This window comes from Tenrec ecaudatus, chromosome 3, assembly GCF_050624435.1.
Source record: "Tenrec ecaudatus isolate mTenEca1 chromosome 3, mTenEca1.hap1, whole genome shotgun sequence".
In the NCBI taxonomy this organism is placed as follows: Eukaryota; Metazoa; Chordata; class Mammalia; order Afrosoricida; family Tenrecidae; genus Tenrec; species Tenrec ecaudatus.
In genome coordinates this window covers 219,965,302-219,984,035 of record NC_134532.1, presented here as the reverse complement: position 1 = coordinate 219,984,035, position 18,734 = coordinate 219,965,302, and the positions used below count along the sequence as shown (strand labels likewise).

Sequence of the window (18,734 nt, the reverse complement as noted above, 5' to 3'; positions counted from 1 at the left end):
AAGAAAGAGCTTTATAGACAAGTGCAACTGAATTTTGACAAAACATTCCAACCCAGTCCAGATCATTAGCCCCTATGTCCAATACAAATCTATAAATTCCTCATCAGACTCACACAGCACATGCAATGACACCGAATACTGGAAGCTCACAGGTCAGTGGGTGGGAAGTCTTGTGGATCCAGTGGCAGTGGAAGCATCTCAGTGTTGGCAGGGGTCTCCACGTGGCTCCTCCAGCTCCAGGGCTCTAGCGTAGCTCCATGAATATTGACAGCAGGAAGAGGAAGCAGAGAGTCTGTGTGTCCCTGGTCTCCAGCGAGCTATTTATCTCCATGGCACCTCCACATGAGGTGGTACCCCATCAAGCTGTGACCTGATTGGCAGCCTAGACTCCACTCCTTCACAAGTTGACGGGAGATTATGTCACTGGCTGCTAACTGAGAGGAGGAGCCTGATGCAGGGTTCAGAGGTGGCCATCTGCTTCTGTAAGGACAGCCTCAGGCACCCAGCCAAAGTCCACAGTGCTGGGCAGGAGTACAGCGGGGCTTAGAAGGGACACAGCTGGACAACACCAGCCTGCAGGCACCTATGTGGTCGTGGCGGTCAGCACCCTGGCACTGGCTCGGCCCCTGCCTGCTCTGCATTCACAGACCTGGGGCCTGCAGTCTCCTGTTCCAGGTGCCAGGACAGGAGACTAGGGCTCAGAGGCCAGTGGGGCCTCAGGAGAGGGCCCAGAGAGCCATGGGTGCCGGGTGGCAGTGTTAGGGGAGGACTGGGGGAGTGTGGACAGAGCGTGTGGTTGATGTGTCTCTCGTTGCTGCCCCTCCCTTGGGGTTTTCCGGGCTGTCACCTTTCGGAAGCAGGCAGGCAGGCCTTTCTTCTGAGCTACCCATGACTGGGTTTGAACTGCCAGCCTCTGTGTCAATAGCCACAACCTTGACCGTCCCCACCTCCAAACGAATCCTGGCTAGAATACAGGCATCAGTTAATAATTATGGATTGACGTGGGGTCACGGATCGGGACAAACAGGGGTCGCAGTAGTTACCATGCTTGCTTGGCCACTGGCCATGAGGGTAATGGTTCAAACCAACTGGCACTCTGAGGGAGGGGGAGGCCGTCTGCTTCTGTGAAGATTTCCAGCCCAGGACACCTTGTGGGCACTTCTAGTCCACCCTGCAGGGTCTCTCAGAGTCGGGGGATGCCCGGCAGTGGCTTGGCTGTGGACCACTGGAGTAAAGCAGGCATGTACATGTCAGATGCTGGCGACGGGGGCTGGGGTCAGAAGTGGGGTGGACAGGAACCCAACAAAAAGGAAGACCCTCACTGAGACGGGTGGAATGTAACAGGGTCTGTGAGGCTGGCGCAGGGCCGGGGCTGGTTCCTCTGTGGTACAGGGGTGGGCGGGGGGGTGTCGCTGTGAGTTAAAGCCCACTCGATAGCACCTGAGGGGAACAGTAGGCTAGGGGGTGGGCTGGGGTGACTCCCATGGTGGAACATCCTTCCAGTACAGGGAGGTTGGGGTGGTGGGCGTGACTTGTCCCCTGTGATGCCGCTCTGCTGCTCCGTGTCTGTGTAGAAGGACAGGCTTATTGGGTCCCCATGCATGGAAGCGAGCCACCCTCCCTCCTCCAGGGCCTGGGGTCTCTCTTGGCTTGTGTCCTGTCCCTAGGATGGGTTCAGTTAGGTCTTCTTAGCGGCATAGCCGCCATCCAGGTGACACTGAACACAGTAGGCTGCCGCCGTCGTCCCCCCGCCCCCCGGCACCCACTGCCTCCCCTTCATGGCATCTCCGGGCCCACCTGCAGCCTCGTGCCTGTCCATCCTGTGAGGCCTGCCTTGTGTCTCCATAAAGAGGATGTCCCTCTCCAACCACCATGCTCTCCTGAGGACAGGGAAGCCCTGCCACCTGCTCCGGTTGTGCTTCTCCAGACACAGGGTGGTCTATGGCGTCGTCATCACTGCCAGTGCCACGTGCCCATTCTCTGCTCCTCTTTTCTCCTCCTCACAGACCAGCAGGGGCAGCAGGTGTTGGGTTACACATCAATACTGGTTGGTTTGTTGTGTTGCTGTAATTGTTGATTGACTATGTTTTAGTTTTGATATGATCCTGTCATTGTGGGAATTGATGGTCTCTTTATCTATATCCCTTCATCCACCCACTCACTTTTCTGTTATCTATCCATCTATCATCCATCTATCTATGGTCTATCACCCATCTATCCATTCATCCTTCTTTCATCCATCCATCCATCTATCCTTCTATCATCCATGTATCATCCATCCATCCTTCTATCATCCATCCATCCTTCTATCATCCATCCATCCTTCTATCATCCATCCATATATTCATCTTTCTATCATCCACCCACTCACTTTTCTGTCATCTATCCATCTACCATCCATCTATCTTTCTATGATCTACCATCCATCTTTTTATTCTCCATCCATCCTTCTATCATCCATCCCTCCATCTTTCTATCATCTACCACCCATTAAACTACCTGCCTTCTTACTGAACGCCTGTCTGGAGCACGTCTTCACTTTCCAGATCTCCTAGAAGCACCCGGCTCACCTGTTTCCTGCCTGCGAATCTGTGCTGCATCCCTATCATGTGTGAGGATGGCTCATATGCCCCCTTCTTCAGGGCCTCTCCTTGGTCATATCAGGCAGGGTCTGGGCTGTGGGCACCCTGCCTTCTGCCTCTGGCTGTCTCATCTTCATCCCAGTGCAGTGGGCAGAGGGCAAGATGGAGGCTGGGCATGCCACCTCTTCCTATCGTCGCCCTCCCTGCGAGGGCACCCTGGCATCCCCTGGACCAAGTCCAGAAGCCCTCCGGAGCCCATATCCTTTATGGTGGCCAGTCAGTGGTTCCGGCAGCTGGACTCTGCCCAAAGCCAGGTTCCGTGGGAAATGTGGCCCCTGATCTGCTGGAACCCAGCTGCCCTTCTCTTGCCATCCTCTAATCCACTCTGAGAGGTGACTGCTGGGAGGAGGGCAGCTCAGGGGAACATGAGCATGACCTCACAGGGGCTCAGGAATGCTGGCTCTGTGTGTCCCTCTAGGAAAGGCAAGGGCATGGCCACTAGGGTGACCCCGCCCCCACCCCACGGCCCGTCGCCCCTGGCCACCCTCTGAAGGAAGGAGCTCTCTCACCAAGGCTGAGCTCTGCCAGCCACTGTCACAGCTATGAGCCCACCTGCAAGGTGGGGAAACAGAGACAGGGTGGCAGAGTCCCAGGCTCTGTGGCAGCTGAGCCAGGTCCCTGTCACCCAGGACTGGCCCACATGATGTGCAGCTGCCCAGAGAGGCTCCACCAGAGGGAGGGTGTTTGTCCTCGGCCGTGTGCCTGCGAACCCTCCTGCTGGCACTGGGCGTGGGAGCAGTGCAGGTGGGGGCACGGCAGCTGGGATGGTTGAGGGGGACCCCAGGCCTCCTCTTGGGAGGCTGTTTTATGTAGCCCAATGCTCCTGGTCCCGGGGTCCAGTCCAGCACCCAGTCTGAGGAGTTGGGAAGGAGTGTGTGCTGGCTCCAGGCTGGGCTGCTGGCCACCTGCTCAGCACCCAGAGCTCCCACCTGGCGAGATGCCAGGCAGCGGCCAGGGTGTGGGGAGGAGAGGGCCCTGGAGCAGTCAGGCAAGACAGAGCTGACCCAGTGGAGGGTGAGGAGAGACCTGGACTCGGAGGGGGTTGTGAGCCCAACCCAAGGCAAAGTAGGGACCTTGGGGTCCGCACAGGGGTGGTGGCTGGAGGTGGAACTTGGGGCACTGGGCAGAGAAGCATCTAGAGGGTGGAGCAGGTGCCAGGAGAGGCTGAGGACAAGGCTGAAAACCAGGGCTGCCTAGGCAGGGCTCTCAGGCAGGGGGGTGGGGGGAAAGGAAGTGCTAGGGACTAGCTGGCAGGACAGCAGTCCTGGAAGGAGGTCTCAGAGATGGGGAGGTGGGACCCATGACCTGATTGAGGGGAGGGGTGGCTGAAGCTCAGAGCAGTCAGGGCAGATGGATGGGATCCCTGGGGATCTCCTTGAATCCAGTCTGCCTCTCACCAGGTCTTAGGGAAAGGCCACCACAGGGAACTTGCCCCTCAGCCTGAGACACTGCACAGGCCCCTTGGTGTGCCGCACCCCACCCCTCGGCACCGAACATCCTCAGTGCACCCCATCTGTGCCCACCCTGTATCCAGATCCTTCAGTGCTCTAGTCTAGACCCTCAATGCTCCCCAACTCCCTGTCAGTGCCCCGCCCCCTCCGTGCCCCCCTGGGCCCCCCATATGCCTGCTCCTTTTGTGCACCCACTCCCCCTCATCACAGTACCCCTCCTGTGATCCAGGAAGTGGCCTTGGCCAGTGACAAGTGAGTGGTCGTATCCTCCTAAACCCCTGGGTGAGCACGTGACTGGGACCTGGGAATCCCTCGCCTGCCCCCCCACTCCCAGCACGTGGATGGCATGGGATGAGGAGGGGGGTTGTCAGTGAGTCCCCAGCTCCAGGGTGATGGCCATGCAGCCCGGCGGCTGGCGTCCCTGTGTAGGCCAGCCTTTCCGACACCTAGGGAAACTGCTGACCACTTCCTGCCTTCTTGCCCCGGACGCCCATCCGGCCGCCTGGAGCCTGCTCAGCCCTTGTCCTTGTTTTGCACTGAGCAGTTCCTGCACCCCTAAGGGGAGGGGGGACTCTGCCCCCAGCTGACGGGCCTGGGTCAGAGCTGTAGCGGCCAAGGACAGAGGCACCAGGCCACAGTGTCCACACAGGCACTGCCCTCCCAGCCCCACTGGGCTTCTGCAGGCCCCCAGGTCCTGCCTGGCTGGGCTGGGCCTTCCCTGGTCTGCTGGAGGCTCTGGGGGCGCTGTGCTGTGAGCTCTCCTCTGCACTTCACAGAGGCTTTGTTGGAGGTCAGGGCTCAGAGTGGACACCACGGAGGTCAGGCAGGCAGAGGCAGGGGGACTGGCTGAGTCTGGGCTCTGAAAATGACCACAATGCCTTGGGGCTTCACTCTCTGGCCACGGCCTGAAGAGCAGAGCAGAACTGGGTCCCCTCAGGCAGGCTCTTGGAGGCTGGTTTTTCTGACGCTGTGCACCGGACCTTTCCTCTGACGTGCTTCCAGGTGACGGGACCCTCCTGCCGCCGCCAGCACTACCCAGGGACCGTCTCACAGCAAGAGGGTCATGTGGGAGGCCTGCCTGTGGCCTTGGGTGGCGGCTTTGTCCCCAGCCTAGGTAGGCCTGGGGGGCTTTCTATGAGTCTTGCTCTCACATGACCGGCTATATCGGAGCTAGTCCTTAGTGCCCGTCATGGCGGGCAGGCATTCCTCTGGTGACAGCGTGGTATTCAGAGATGGGGGGTCTGCGGCATGCGGCCTCTGTCTGCGCGGTTTCCCCAACAGTGTGGGCTCGGTTGGTGTCTGGGTGGCCTCATGTCAGTCACTGTCCAGGTGCAGCATTTTCAGCATGCTCTTAATTGCGTTATGGTCTGGTGGCATCACCCCCGTCAGCCGGAGGGGCAGTGGGAACGAGGAAGACCCCCCAGCTGGATTGGCACGGTGGCTGCAGCCAAGGGCTGGGACACAGGAGAGTGTCAGGATGGGGCGGGGCTCCCTTCTGCTGCATGAACCATCACTGTGAGTCAGAACAGACCAGACGTCACTTCACAACAGCCTGGCATCGCCGGAGCCCGGCTCCCGCGGTGACTGTGCATCCGGCTGCTCACAGCCGTTCAAAGCCACCTGCTGCTTCGAGGGCTGGAGCTCTCCAGTTCCGTTGTGCACGGGGCCGCTATGCTTTGGAACTGGCTCGTGACACCTAATAACCACAGCTACTGCCTCAGAATCCCACAGAGACGTTCTCCTCTGCCCCGCGGGGTCACTCTGAGTCGGCGTTGGCTGAGGGCAAGGAGTTGTTCTTTATTAATGTCAGCAGCACAGTTGAGGGGACATCCGGCTGGAGGCCCTGTGGTGTTGGAAGGATGCACAGCCGCAGGGTTGTGGATGTCAAGGGCAGAAAGCAAAGGCATTGTCTGGAAATCAGGGTAGGGGACATATCCGTTCACCACGGTCCCAGGCAGGTGGGCCACAGACTGAAGAAGGGGCCACAGTGGGCATGTGGACAGGATTGCTTCCGGGGCTCCTGAGCGCCCTGGTTGGGGTAAGACTCATGGCCAGGTGGCCCTGGTACCCCAGTTTCTAAGTAGGACATCCCTGGCATATCCCTGAGGGCGAGGCTGCCCCGCCAGGGCTTGGTAACCCACTTCCAGACTTACTCTGCCTGAGGCAACACTGCTGACCTCACGGTGCCAGGATTCCAAAGGACAACATGGAGACCAGTTCACGTCGGGGCTCACGCGGAGTTAGAGACCCCATACGCTACAGACCCGAGCATCCCCACAGCAGTGTGACATTGGCACCCACTGTGACGCTCCCTCTTGTCCAGGGTCTGCCCGGTGTTGTTTGGGGCTGTTTTTGCTGAGCAAGCATGGAGACCTTCTCCGGGACCTGATCTCTGTTGTTGGGTGAGCATTGGACCGTGAAGCCCGAGGCCTGCGGTTCAAGCCCATCACCTGTCCCACAGAGAAGAAAGGAGACTTTCTGCTCCCATGAACACGCCCCACCTTGGAAACATTCTCTCGAGCCCCTGTGGTCAGGACTGGCTCGGTGGCACTGGGTTTGGTTCTGGCTTGGGTCTCTGCTGGTCCCGGGTGCAGCACACAGCATTCTGGCTGCATTGCTCTGAGACGGATCTCTGTTGTTCTTAGTCTGGGTGTGGGACTGTCAATATTCTTGGCCAGTGCCATTCCTCAAAGGCGCCCTTCTCTTCAGTCTGCCTTCCTCATGTCCATGCCCCGCCCCCATTGACTGAGGCCACCCAAAATACCACGACTGAGGGCAGGTCCGTCGTGGTCCTCAAAGTGACACCCTAACTTCTCAACGCTTGAAAGAGAGCTTGCATGGTAGGCTTGCCCAACGCAGAGCGTCATTTAATCTCTGGGCTGCTGTTTCCACGAGCATTGATTGACCGTGGATCCCAAGACATCAGCCCTGTCTCCCTTGATCATGATGTGACCCGTTGATTGGGTGGTGAAGATGGGGGCCTTCCTGACGTTGTGTTGTCATCCACACTGAAGGCTGCAGCCCTTGATCTCCATCAGCAAGTGCTTCAAGGCCTCCCCCTTCGGGCCACGACCCTGACACTGCACACACCATGCCCAGAGGGTCCCCTCTAATACATCTGGACCCACCTGCTCTGATCTCGGGGCTCTGCCACTCACATCACAGTGGGGCTCGACGGGAGGGCTCACGATGGGCCTCTCGGCTCTCTAGGATGCTTGCTGCCCCCCACAGTGTCCCCCACCCAACATTAGGGTGACCTGGTGGCACAAGTTGGGAGGGTCAAGATACAGCCACTGCTGCTGGGTGGAGTCCCTCTCACTAGGGCCTTGTAGGAGCCCTGGCACCACAATGGCTGCTCATTGGGCTGTGATCTGCAAGATCAGCAGTTCAAAACCACCCACTGCCCCTCAGGAGAAAGAGAAGGCTGCCAACCTCCTAAAGAGTTACAGCCTCGGAAGCTCCCAGGGGCAGTTCATGAGTCAGCATGGTCTCTATGGCATGGAGTTCAATTTTTGAGAGAGCAGAGTAGAAGCTGCCCTGTTCACCCCACAGCGACCCAATGGGGCAGAGTGGAGCCGCCCCAGGGGAAGTTGCCCAGGCTGGGGTATTGACGGAAGGGGACAGCTCATCGCTCTCCTCTGCTGTTCACAAGGGTTTCGGGAGAATCCCACAGACACCTGTTTCCTTCTTCTTAGTCTGCCCTGGTTTGGAAGCTGTGCTGAAACCTGCCCACCTGGCTGGCCCTGCTGGTGCCTGAAACCCCGGACACAGCTTCCAGCTTCACAGCCACATGCAGGCCACCTCGGGGTGACAGGCAATAGGTGGGTGCTGGTCAGTAATTTGACCGGGAGGAGAAGTTCAGACGTCTGTGGGGAATGCCATGGTCTCTCCCATCAAGTATCTACAAGCTTAGCAGCCCCTCCCAGCCCACCTGCTGTTTCTCCACTCCACTGAGACTAGAAAATCTCTCACTGCACCCCCTGGGCCCCAGGGGCAGAGACATGGCTGCTGCCCATTCCAGAGTCCAAGGGGGCGGGACGGGGCAGTGTCTAGTCCCCCAGGGCCTCGCATGCATTCCTGAGTGCAGACCTGTTGGGGATTAACCCTACAGGGTGTGGGGGCTGTGTCCCAGCCTTGGCTCTCTTGTTTTCAGTCTGGGGATGGTTGTCTTAGGTTGCAGGTGGAGTTTTCTGGGGAGTAGGTTCAATGTCCCCACCCCTGTGAGCTCATTACCCCATCACTACCCCAGAGACACCCCAAGGTGGCCTGGCACCCTGACAGCTGATCTTTTCTCCTTCCCCAAGTCACTCATTGCCCCAATTCCCCACGTGCTTCTGAGGTCAAGGATGCCTGCCTGAGGTCAAGGGCTGCGGCAGGGAATGGTCTGGGGCCAGGAGTCTGCAGAAAACTGCTTTGGACAGTCTCTCCGCCCTAAGTCCATCCTGGAAGGAGTATAGCCGGTGCTCCTTCTAAGCAAGGGGGTACGACTTCTCATTTCCTTCGGACATGCTGTCAGGAGAGATGGGTCCCTGGAGAGGGACCTCATGTGTGGTAAAGCGGAGGGGCAGCGAGAGGGGAAGGCCCGCCCTCAGTGAGATGGACAGACACAGTGCCTGCAACAATAGGCTCAGACAGACATAAGATCCAGTGTGAGGATGGGGCAGGCCCAGGCAGTGTCTGTCCTTGTCTGAGAGGTGCCTGTCTGATTCCAGCAGCTGTGAGTGGGAGGGGCTGTTAGCAGGCAAGGCTACCATGAGTGGGTGGGGCTGTTCGTGGGCAGAGCTGTCATGAGTGTGGGAGCTGCCATGAGTGGGCAGGGCTTTTACTGGGTAGGGCTGCCGTGAGGGGTGGGCACTTAATCCATAGTAACTGACAGCAACTGGGGGAGGTTGAGTCCAGATAACCTCAGAAGTCACGGGGTCACTCAGTTTCAGGGAACCAAGCCTGGGTACTCTGCCATCAACTGGTCTTGGCACCAGCTTGATGGCCCAGGAGGAGCTTGGGCGGGTGTGGTGTCACCAACGAAGGTCATCTCTGAGGGTCTAACACCATGTAGGGGGCATGGAGCTGAGACCCAGGGCTGGGGTGAGGGTGGGCCTCAGCTCCAAAGTCCAGGACTGGGAGCTCAGCTCAGATCCCGGTCCCCCTGGGCTGCTCTGAGCCCATTTCCTCATGTGAGCCAGGGCAAAACCAGGTTCCACCCAGAGTCCAGACTCCACAGGGCTCCTCACCCCACCTGGAAGGGCCCACGGTGGGTGAGGGACATCACCACTGAGACGGGAGCCCCAGCTGTGTCTCAAGCAGGGGCCACCCAACTCCAGAGACAGCTACAGGGACAGCTAGGGGAGGGGGAGAGGCGCCACCAAGGGCTCATCTTCTTGCTCCAGCTTTGTCACCCCTCTCCTGAGACCCACGGTGCCCCCTTCAAGCCCCTGCAGCCACACCTCCTGAGGCCTCTTGGAGGGGCTGGGTGACCTTCTCTGAGCATGAGAAGGACTGGCCCTGAAGCTGCCCTGTGACAGCAGGACCCCCTGGACAGGTGGGTAGCTGGGCAGTCATTCAGAGATTCCCCAAGTCTCATCATTTGAAAGATGAGAGAAAAGCTGTGGGTGGGGTGAAGAATGTACCCCTCTTCTCTGGGAGGTCCTGGGCTGCACAGCACAGAGCTGAGGGGGTGGAACGGGCCTCTGGAAACCCCCCACCCACGTTGGCCTGGAAAACCCAGCTGCAGGGACAAACAGGATATGGGGTCCTGGCTGCCGCAGGGACAATGGCCAGGAAAGGAGGTCTCTCCAGGACATTTTAGGGACAGGAGTCCAGCAGGGGGAGGGGCTCTGCCAACACATCTCACAGCAGATGAGGTGGGTGCACCCCTCTGTGGGCCTGCGAGCTGGGGTGCACATAGGCCAGGGCAGGGAGCCTGCAGGGGCTGGAGGGGTGGGGCTGGTTTCCAGCCATCCAACTCCTCTCCAGAGTCCCTGCCTCACGGAGAGGGCTAGCTGCCCCAGAGCAGCTGCTGTGGGGTGACTTGGGGGTGCCTTGACACCCTGTGGTTGGAGGGGGTGGCAAGGAGGGGAGGGAGACATGCTACCTGGGTTCGGGGGAGGGCCTGGAGTGGGGATCTGGGTCTCATGGGAAGCAGGCAGGTACTACCAAACACCCTGCGCTGCTCAGAAAGTGCCGGCTCTGGGCAGGGAGCTCTCCATGACAGCCGCTGGTGTGGCTGCTGAGAACACCTGGCCTGAAGCTCCCGCGGCCTCAGGTGGTCACAGTGTGACTGTTCCCTGGTCGAACCTCGGTCTCCCATCTGCGGAATGGGCACACAAGTGGTTCTTCACTGGAAGGTCCCTGGCGAAGCTCTGGCCCAGGTGGCACCTTTGTCTGAGCCTTGGGAGGGTGTTCAAGGTGGGGGCTGAGGTGTAATGAAGGTGGGGCAAGAGCCTGGGCCAATGGGAAGGACAGAGTAGCTGCTCAACCATGCTTTGTGAACAAGAACTCCTTGGTCTCATCCCTGCTGATTGGACCAATGGACATATGTATCTGTTTGTGCACATCCATGTGTTTGGGTGTGCATGCACATGGGTGTGTCTGCTCACACGGGCATGTCTTTCTATGTGCTTACATGTGAAGAGGTGCCTGCATGTACACAAGAAATGTTTGTGTCTACAGAGTATACGTTTCTATCTGTACATGCACATGTGAGCTGATGTGTGCACACATGCATGTGTCTATGTGTTAGTGCACCATGCAGTCTCTGGTAGTCACACACATGTGTCTGTGCATGTTAGTGCCCCGTGCAGTCTCTGGTACTCACATGCATGTGTCTGTGTGTGTTAGTGCATGGTGCACACGGGTTCACAGCACACACATCAGCATGTCTATACATGTAGGCTTATGTCTTAGGCTTATATCTGTGTGTATTCACACATCTCTGTTAGTGCACTGTGCATATACATACCACTTCTGTCTGTGTCTGTGTGCACATGTGTGTTCATGCACATGTGTTCACATATATCCATGACGAACATGTGCCCATGTACACACTTGTATGTTTGTGCATGTGTGTTCTGAGGTGTACATGGTTCCCGTGTGTCTGTGCCTGTGTGTTCACAGTTGTGCTTGTAGGCGTACAAGTGGGTATTTTGTGAGTGTGCCCGTGTGCGTAGTAAGGAAAGAGGAACAGAGAGTAGTTCTGAGCATGGCAGGGACAGAGGGCTGGCAGCTGGTGGACTTCCCCAAACGTGGTGCCCATGCGGGGTCCTGGGGGGCCACAGCACAGGCCTGGGCCTCAGGCACATACAGGGACAGGGCTGGAGCCAGTCCCGGGGGGGGGCTAATGATCAACCTGCCCGAGTGGTGGCTGCAGAGCAGAACTGGCCTGCTTGCCCACCAGCGCGGTGCAGAAGGAAGTGGGGCAGGAAGCAGGGCGGTGACAACAAGCAGTCAGCTGTGTTGTGGGCGGCCGCTTCAGCCCAGTGGCCAGCCAGCCAGAGCCGGACAGCCATCGGGCCTGCCGTCCAGCAGGCCGTGCGAACAGCAGCCGCCAGGAGAGCAGGTGTGGGGGCCCCACCTGGGCACTGGGACTGCGCCCAATCTGATTCATCTCTGCTTTTTACTCTTTGCCCAACTCTGAGACAACTGGGGCTGAGGCAGGGAGTCATAGGGTCCTGAGGCCGGACCACAGGGCGTGCTGGTGACCAGGCTGATGGTCATGAGGGAAACCAAGGTGGTGGAGGGCTGGAAACCAGTCTAGTTTCAGAGCTGGTTACCCCGGTAGTTAAGAGCTGGTTACTGGGCTGGTTACCTAGCAGTAAGTGCTGGTGACCGGGCTGGTGGTGGAGTAACCCACATGCCCCTGATTTCCTGACACACTGTTCTGGGTCTGCTGCTCTTGCCCTCCTCTGGCCCTGGGCCCTGAAGCTGTTTGGGGAAGCAGCAGGGACAACCAAGGGCGGAGGGAGAGTGGACTGGCCTTCTGGGCTCAGTGTGGCTGCCACAGCTACCCAACTTCTGCCATCAGCGGGAGGGACGGCAACCGTGCTGACTCGGCATCTGCCCGGCAAGCACCATGCAGGCACCACCCACCAGCAAACAGACCCGTGACGTGACAGGGGGTCTCTGGCCAAGGGTCCCTGGGGAGGACACGGAGGGCCTGGCCCAGCCACCTGGCTTCTCCTGGCCTCAGAGTACCCGTTCAGTGAGCTGTGACACCCCTATGCCCGTCTGCAGTGGGGGTTCTGGACTCCCTAGGCTGACAGAGCTGGAGGCAGACTCCAGCAAGTCATGTGACCGAGGGCTGGGTGGACAGTTAGCTCTGAGGCCAGGAGCCTTGAGCCAGGGAGTCCGGCTGGGGGATAGTGGCCTGGGGTGGGAGTGGGTGAAACGGAGGTCAGGGCAGGCGGGGCACAGAGCAGATGTGCCCAGGCTGAGGGTCAGCCCTCAAGCATCTGGTTCAGCCCGGTCCGTGTAACCCAGGCAGGGGCTCTTCACCCAGTGTGCTCTGTGCAGTGGGCTCTGCCGTGCCGGCTGGGCGAGTGTCCAGCCAGGGTTTGCTGCCTCAGCTCTGGAGGCCCATGCGCGTGCAGGCAGTGGTGTCCCTGTGGCTTGTATCACCCTGTGACACACAGGGTGTCACCTCCTCCCAGCTGCCACCCCTTCTTCCCGGAGGTGCCAGCCTCCCTGTCGCCACCCTTGGGCATTCTGGTCGAGTCAGGAGGTGCTGCCTGAGCCTCCCCCTCCCCACATTCCTTCTGTGACCTCGTGCAGGCCGGCTCCCTCCCGCCCCGTCCAGCCTCTGTCCCTGTGCCTTTCCTGTCCTGCCGCCTCTCCACGCCCGCTGCCGCCCCCCTGTCGGTCTGCAGCGTGCCTGCTCCCTCACACGCAGCCCACTCAGGTTAGACCAGGGCCGAGCACTCGGGCGACCGCCTGTGAACCTGATGATTAAAATCAACACTGACAGTGAGATGCTGCTTCAGGGTCACTGCTGACTCACCACAGTCCTGCAGGACACCGTGCAGCTGCCCCTGCCGGGACAGGCCGGCTCTTCCCCAGGCAGAAAGTCTCGCACATCTCCTGGGGAGCAGCTCAGTATTGCGAACTGCTGGCTTTACGGTGAGCCACCCAGCGGGGACCCGGCCCACCAGGGCTGCTCTCTTCAAGGGCAGCAGTTCTACTGTTCTGCAGGGTCACTGTGTATTGGCATCCACTCAAGGATAGCAGTGGGCCTTATAAAAACCCCTTTGGATGCTGTCTCCTCTCAGAGGCAGCTCACAGTGGTAGGGGCCAGGACCTCTCCCCTTCCTATGAGGGACGCACTTACCCAAAGTGGGTGGAGAAGTCAGTCTGCCTGGGAGGGACAGGGGTTCCCCCCCCCCAGCAGTGTCAGTGTGGCATGCTGTATTGAGACACCCACTCCACAGAGGATGACGTCAGAGCTTGGGGTGGCAGGGTAGCAAGGCTGTGGTCCTCGCAGAGGGGCTGCTTGGTGAGATGGTGGGGCCAGTTGTAACTCAGTGGATGCCCGCTCCGGCCCCTGGTGCCCGGTTCAGACAGTGGAGACTTGGTCTTTCAGTCTATGGCCCCCTCATGATCAGCATCTCCCAGCTGGGAACAAGGACACCATGGCACCGGAACCCAGGCCTACCAGAAGATGTCCCTCCTGGCACTGGCACTGGGCTGCCCAGCTGCCCTTGGACTCATCTCTGAGGAGCAAGGCTGTGCAGTCCAAGGGCAGGGTGGGGTGGCCAGCCACGGGCCAGTGGAATAGGAGAAGCCCACTTCCTCAGGACTGGGGCTGTCAGTGGGTCCCCACACTGTGGATGATCACCCTTCCCCAGGTCTGTCCTGGGTGTCACATGCCTGAGTGTAGGTCCTCTCTGTAGGGGCATGAGGTCAGCTTAGGACATGAACTCCTGCAGGGGACTTGAGGGGTCAGGTGTCCCCCAAGAGGCAGGGTGAGGGGCATGAGAGCATGAACCTGCATGGCAGCCTGGCCCTTGTGGATGCTGTCACTGAGGTCCATAAGAGGCTACCCCGGAGCGGCAGGTGCTCCCCCCCATCTGAGCGATGTCGTGGACAGAGGTGCAGACGGAGGGCCCACGTGAGGACAGAGCAGAGGTCAAGGGGTGTGGCTGTAAGCACCAACTGCCACCTTTGCCAGGCTGTAGCCTCTGTGCACTGTGGTCCCCTGTGCACACTGCCGTCGGGCCTAGGGGCTGACAGAAAGACTATGGCATCCAGAGAGCTCTCGTGGGAGAATGGGGTAAGGGTCCTGAGGTCCACCCACACAGGAGGGGGAGCAGCCCCGAGTCGCCAGTGGGGGGGCTTAGGGGAAGCTTCACCAGTGGGCTGGTCTCTGGGCCAGACCCATTGCTGCTGGGGGCTCTGAGGTTGGTGAGAGCAGTGGGAACAGCATGCCCAGAAACCCGGTGTGCAACTGAGAGGCCAGGCATGAGTGAGGATGTATCTTTGTGAAGGTGTGAGTGTGTGTGTGAATGTATGAGTATGCACATGCAAGGGGGTGTGTAACGTGAGGCTGTGTTTATCTGTGTGCACATGTGTGTGTAGGAGTATGTGAAAGAGGGTGAAGGTGTGTGTGTGTGTGTGTGAGAGAGGGGGGGGTGTGGGTGAGACCAAGGCTGTGTGTGTGAGGGTGTGTGGGCGGTTGAGAGATTGGGGGTGTGAATGTGAGTGTGTGAGTGAGGGTGTGTGTATGTGAACACGGCTATATTTGTGTGTATGTTTGTGTGTGTGGCAGAGAGGGAGAGGTGCATGTGAGTGTGCGTGTAAGGACACACAGCCCCAGATCCTCAGCAGTGAGGGGCTGAGGGGGGAACCAGGGGAGGGGATAGGCTCCCAAGCCTCACAGAGCTGGACTGAAGGCTCTGCTAGGGCCTAGAGCCCCCACGGCACAGCAGAGACCCCTACTCTCTGCCCTCCTGCCCGGCTCCGCTGACCCCCCTCCCTGTCCTCTTTCCCCAGACCAGCCGTCTCCAGCCTTCCGACCTGTGGCCTCCTGGGGCCATGGAGGACTCTGCTGAGGCTGCCGTCCCGCACCTCCTGGACAGCTGCGGGGTGGAGCCCTCGGAGAGGGACCAGGAGGATGAGGCCAGGACTGTGGCCTGGAGCTGGTGCCCAGTGGCGGACGCTGGTGAGTGCAGCAGGCATCGCTGGGGTCCTCGGAGCTGGTCTAGGAGCACTGCGCTGGCTGAGCGGTGGGGCCCAGGCCACGTATAGCCCGCTGGCCAGACCCCAGGGTACAGGTCTTGTCTAAAAAAATAAGCAGAACAGAGGGAGGCTCTAATCTGCCTGGGCGGGGCGTGGCTGACCGGACTGGGCGGCCTGGCAGGGCGGGGCTGGGCTGATGGGATGGGGCGGGGCTGACCGGACTGGGCGGGCTGACTAGGCAAGGCAGGCTGACGCGGCTGGGCGGGGCTGAAGGGACAGGGCGAGGTGGGGCTCTTTCCCCAAACCTTTGCATTTGTCCCGTCCTGCTCCACTGTGGGATGACGGAGTGGGGCAGCACTGTCCCCCAGAGGCCACACAAAGATCCAGGGGACAAGGGAAGTGGCCTTGTTACCAGGAGACCCACGCCCCAGCAGGGGTCCCCCAGGCGACCTGATGCAGGCCAGTGGTGGGATTCCCCCAATAGTCCAAGTTGAATTGTCACTGTGTCTTGAGAGGGAAACAGGATAGTGTGTGGGGGGGGGGGGGGGGAGGGCGCGCAATGTGATTTCTCTCTAGCTCCCTCCCCCTCCCCACCCCTGCCCCTAGAAGGTACCTGCTCACCTGTGGCAGGTGTGATGTGAGCGGTGCTCGCCCCACAGACCAGACAGCCTGTGGGGCTCTAACCCTGCTGGCTGGACCAAGGTTCACTGGGGCTCAGTTTCCCCACCCTCGAACCTGAGGGGAACCCAGGTGAGCCTCAGGACCCCTTCCTTCTTCTACCTTGGACCCTGGAGGAGGTGTGGGAAAGGGTCAGGAGGCCAGGTCACTGGCAGACCTGGACTCTGGCACGGCTGTCCCACTGCCTGCACTTCCCCTGGCTCGCAGAAAGGGTTGTAGGTTCAAATTGTTTGTCTCTGTGTGTGTGTGTGTGTGTGTGTGGCTGGACAAGGTGTCTATGTGTCTGGCTCCTCTTTCCCATCAGTGTCTGGAAGGTCCTGACCCTCCTGCTTGTTCTCCCAGGAGAACTCACCTCTGCCCACCTGCTGTCTTACAGAGCCAGGGGCTCCGGCCCCCGAGCCTGGCAGCCTGCAGCCTGCATCAGGGTCCTCTCCCAGCCAGAAGGCAATGTACCCGACAGGTGAGTCGGCCTGTGGGGTTCAGTCTGGGGGTGCTGGCACCTCGCCCCATCCCCATTCTTCCACTGCCCCGTGGACTATGGGTAAAGAGTGTCTCACTGAGCGGGTCCCTCTGTTGGATCAAACCCCACCAAGGCATGGATTCTGACTCATGCTCACCCCTGTGGGATGAGGAGGACCCTGCTCCCTGTGTTCTGAGTGGTCATCTTTCTTTTGGGGATGGCTGGTGGGTTTGAACCCCTGCAGGGACTGGGGGTTAGGGCTACCCTGGGGAGGGTCTCCAAGGAAAGTGGGAGGGGCATGGTCAGGCCCAAGGAAGCTCCTGAGGAGGGAGAGGGGTCTCAGGTGCAGGAGCCTGTGAGTGTCCCTAAGGGTCTGCAGGGTCTCTGTGGGGGAAGTGGGTTCCTTGTGGGGTGGGTGGGGTCTCACGGAGCGCCCGGCAGACCACCGGCCCCCTCTGTCCCTGCAGACCTGACCCTGACGCTGCTGGCCGTATGGAGGTCAGATGGGCGGCGGGACCCCGAGCTGCAGCAGGCCCTGCGCATGCGGCTGCGCATGCTGGAGAACGCGGCCCAGGATGTTGCGCGCGTGCTCGGGGTGAGGCAGGTGCAGGGGGTGGGTGCTCAGGGAGAGGGGTGCACGATTGCAGGGATAGAGTGAGGGGCATCTTCCCCAGGACCCTCAGGCCACACTGAGAACACAGGGCCCCCAGCAACCCCCCTTCCTGCCCCGCCTCCCCTTTCCAGTGACCCCCCTATTCCCCACCTGGAACTTAAGTTTCTTTCTGAGGGAACTGGAAATGTGGGGACAGCTTGGAGGTTTCTCTTCCTTGTTCTGAGGAAGCGAGGGACCTGGGAGGAGGGGGCTGAGCTGGCAGTCCATTGGGGGGCCGAGGGGGGAATGGGGGTGTGGCAGAGTCCTGGGAGGTCATGGTATCAAACCTTGGGATCAGACTGCCCCTGCCAACACCCCTGCCCCTTGTGCCACTCAGTCCTGGGAGGAGGGTCATGGGAGTACTGCGCACAGCTGATGGGAGGATCTAGGACCCCCTCCCTCCCCTGGTATCTGGGCATCCAGGTGGTCAGACCCTAGAGAAGAAGCCTGACATGGGTCCTAGGGGTGGGGGGTGCGACGGCACGGCCCCTTATGGACTATGGACCCCACACTGCTGCCAGTGGCCCCGCACGGCCCCACTCCACTCCCCAGCACGTGTAGTGTCAGCAGTAGCCTCACTCCGGGGGCCTTTCAGTGATGGCGGTATTGAGTGCTGCAGCCAAGGGCACTCGGTTTGCAGGGGCTCGGATCTCTGCCAGGTCCAGGAGTCTGTTCCGATGCACTGGTGCCCCACTCGGGGCTTCTGAGACTGCCCATCTCCCAGGGCGAGCGGGGAGCAGTGGGTCGGTTTAGAATCCGACCTTTGGGTGAGCAGCCTAATGCCTCACACACAGCACCACTGGGGGTCCCAGGAGCTGCTGTTCCTTCCAGTGGTCGCACCCCCAGCTGTCCGGGGCAAGGAGAAACTGGAAAGCTGCAGTGGGCAGCAAGGGTGGAGTGGGGGGGGGGGCAGTGCAGGAGACCTGGTGCTCAGAAAGGGACATGGCAGAGTTGGGGTGCAGAGCTGTGGGTCTGTGGATGTGAGCTTTTGTCTTCCAGCACTGGGGGGTCAGGGCCTCCTCCTGATCAGGGCAGAGTGCATGGGAATTTGCTCTGCACAGGTGACCCTCCCAAGGTCTCTGAGTGACTGCCCCCCAGAGGCTCCATGCCCACCCAGTGATGCTCCTAATAAACTACCATTTCTTTGCCCACCCTAAGGAGCTGTCAGCCCGGCTCCTGTCTATCAACAGTGACTGTGACCAGATGGTGGTGACCTTTAAGACTTTCGGGGAGATCTGGAAGTTCTCCACCTACCACGCTCTTGGTAAAGTGCCCTTGCCTTGCTCCAGCTACTCTCTCTGGGACTGGGCTGCCCAGGGAAGCACTTGGGACTTTAGGACACAGGCTGGTGAGCAGGAAGGCACAGGGAAAGGTGCAGTGTGGCAGGCACAGGCTGGGGTTGCTGGATCCCTGCGGAGCATGCATGTCTCATTCACCTGGGAGTTTAGGGCCCTGAAGCTCTGCGCCCTACCTACACCCCACTCCCGGGCTGTTGCTGCTGTCACTGCCACCACTTTGAGCCTCTCCTGTCGAGGTGCTTATAGGTGCCACTTGCCTCTTTGGAAGTCACAGCTATCAGCAGGAGGTGAGCCAGCCCCCAGGGACCGCGGAGCATGCTCTCTAACACACACACTGCCCCACCCCACCTGTGGGGTCCACCCCACTGTGACGGGTTTTTCATTGCA

The 18,734-nt window shown here is 59.9% G+C and overlaps 1 protein-coding gene across 1 annotated transcript in view; it reads left to right on the top strand.

Annotated features, from left to right (window-relative positions):
• Positions 1-18,734, top strand: part of SH3TC1 (SH3 domain and tetratricopeptide repeats 1) — a 51,276-nt gene that overhangs the window by 16,186 nt on the left and 16,356 nt on the right. Inside the window, exons 4-7 of the mRNA XM_075543615.1 lie at positions 15,074-15,242; positions 16,314-16,397; positions 16,865-16,992; positions 18,208-18,313. Of these exons, the coding sequence (XP_075399730.1) occupies positions 15,074-15,242; positions 16,314-16,397; positions 16,865-16,992; positions 18,208-18,313 (487 nt within the window). The remainder of the gene's footprint in view (positions 1-15,073; positions 15,243-16,313; positions 16,398-16,864; positions 16,993-18,207; positions 18,314-18,734) is intronic.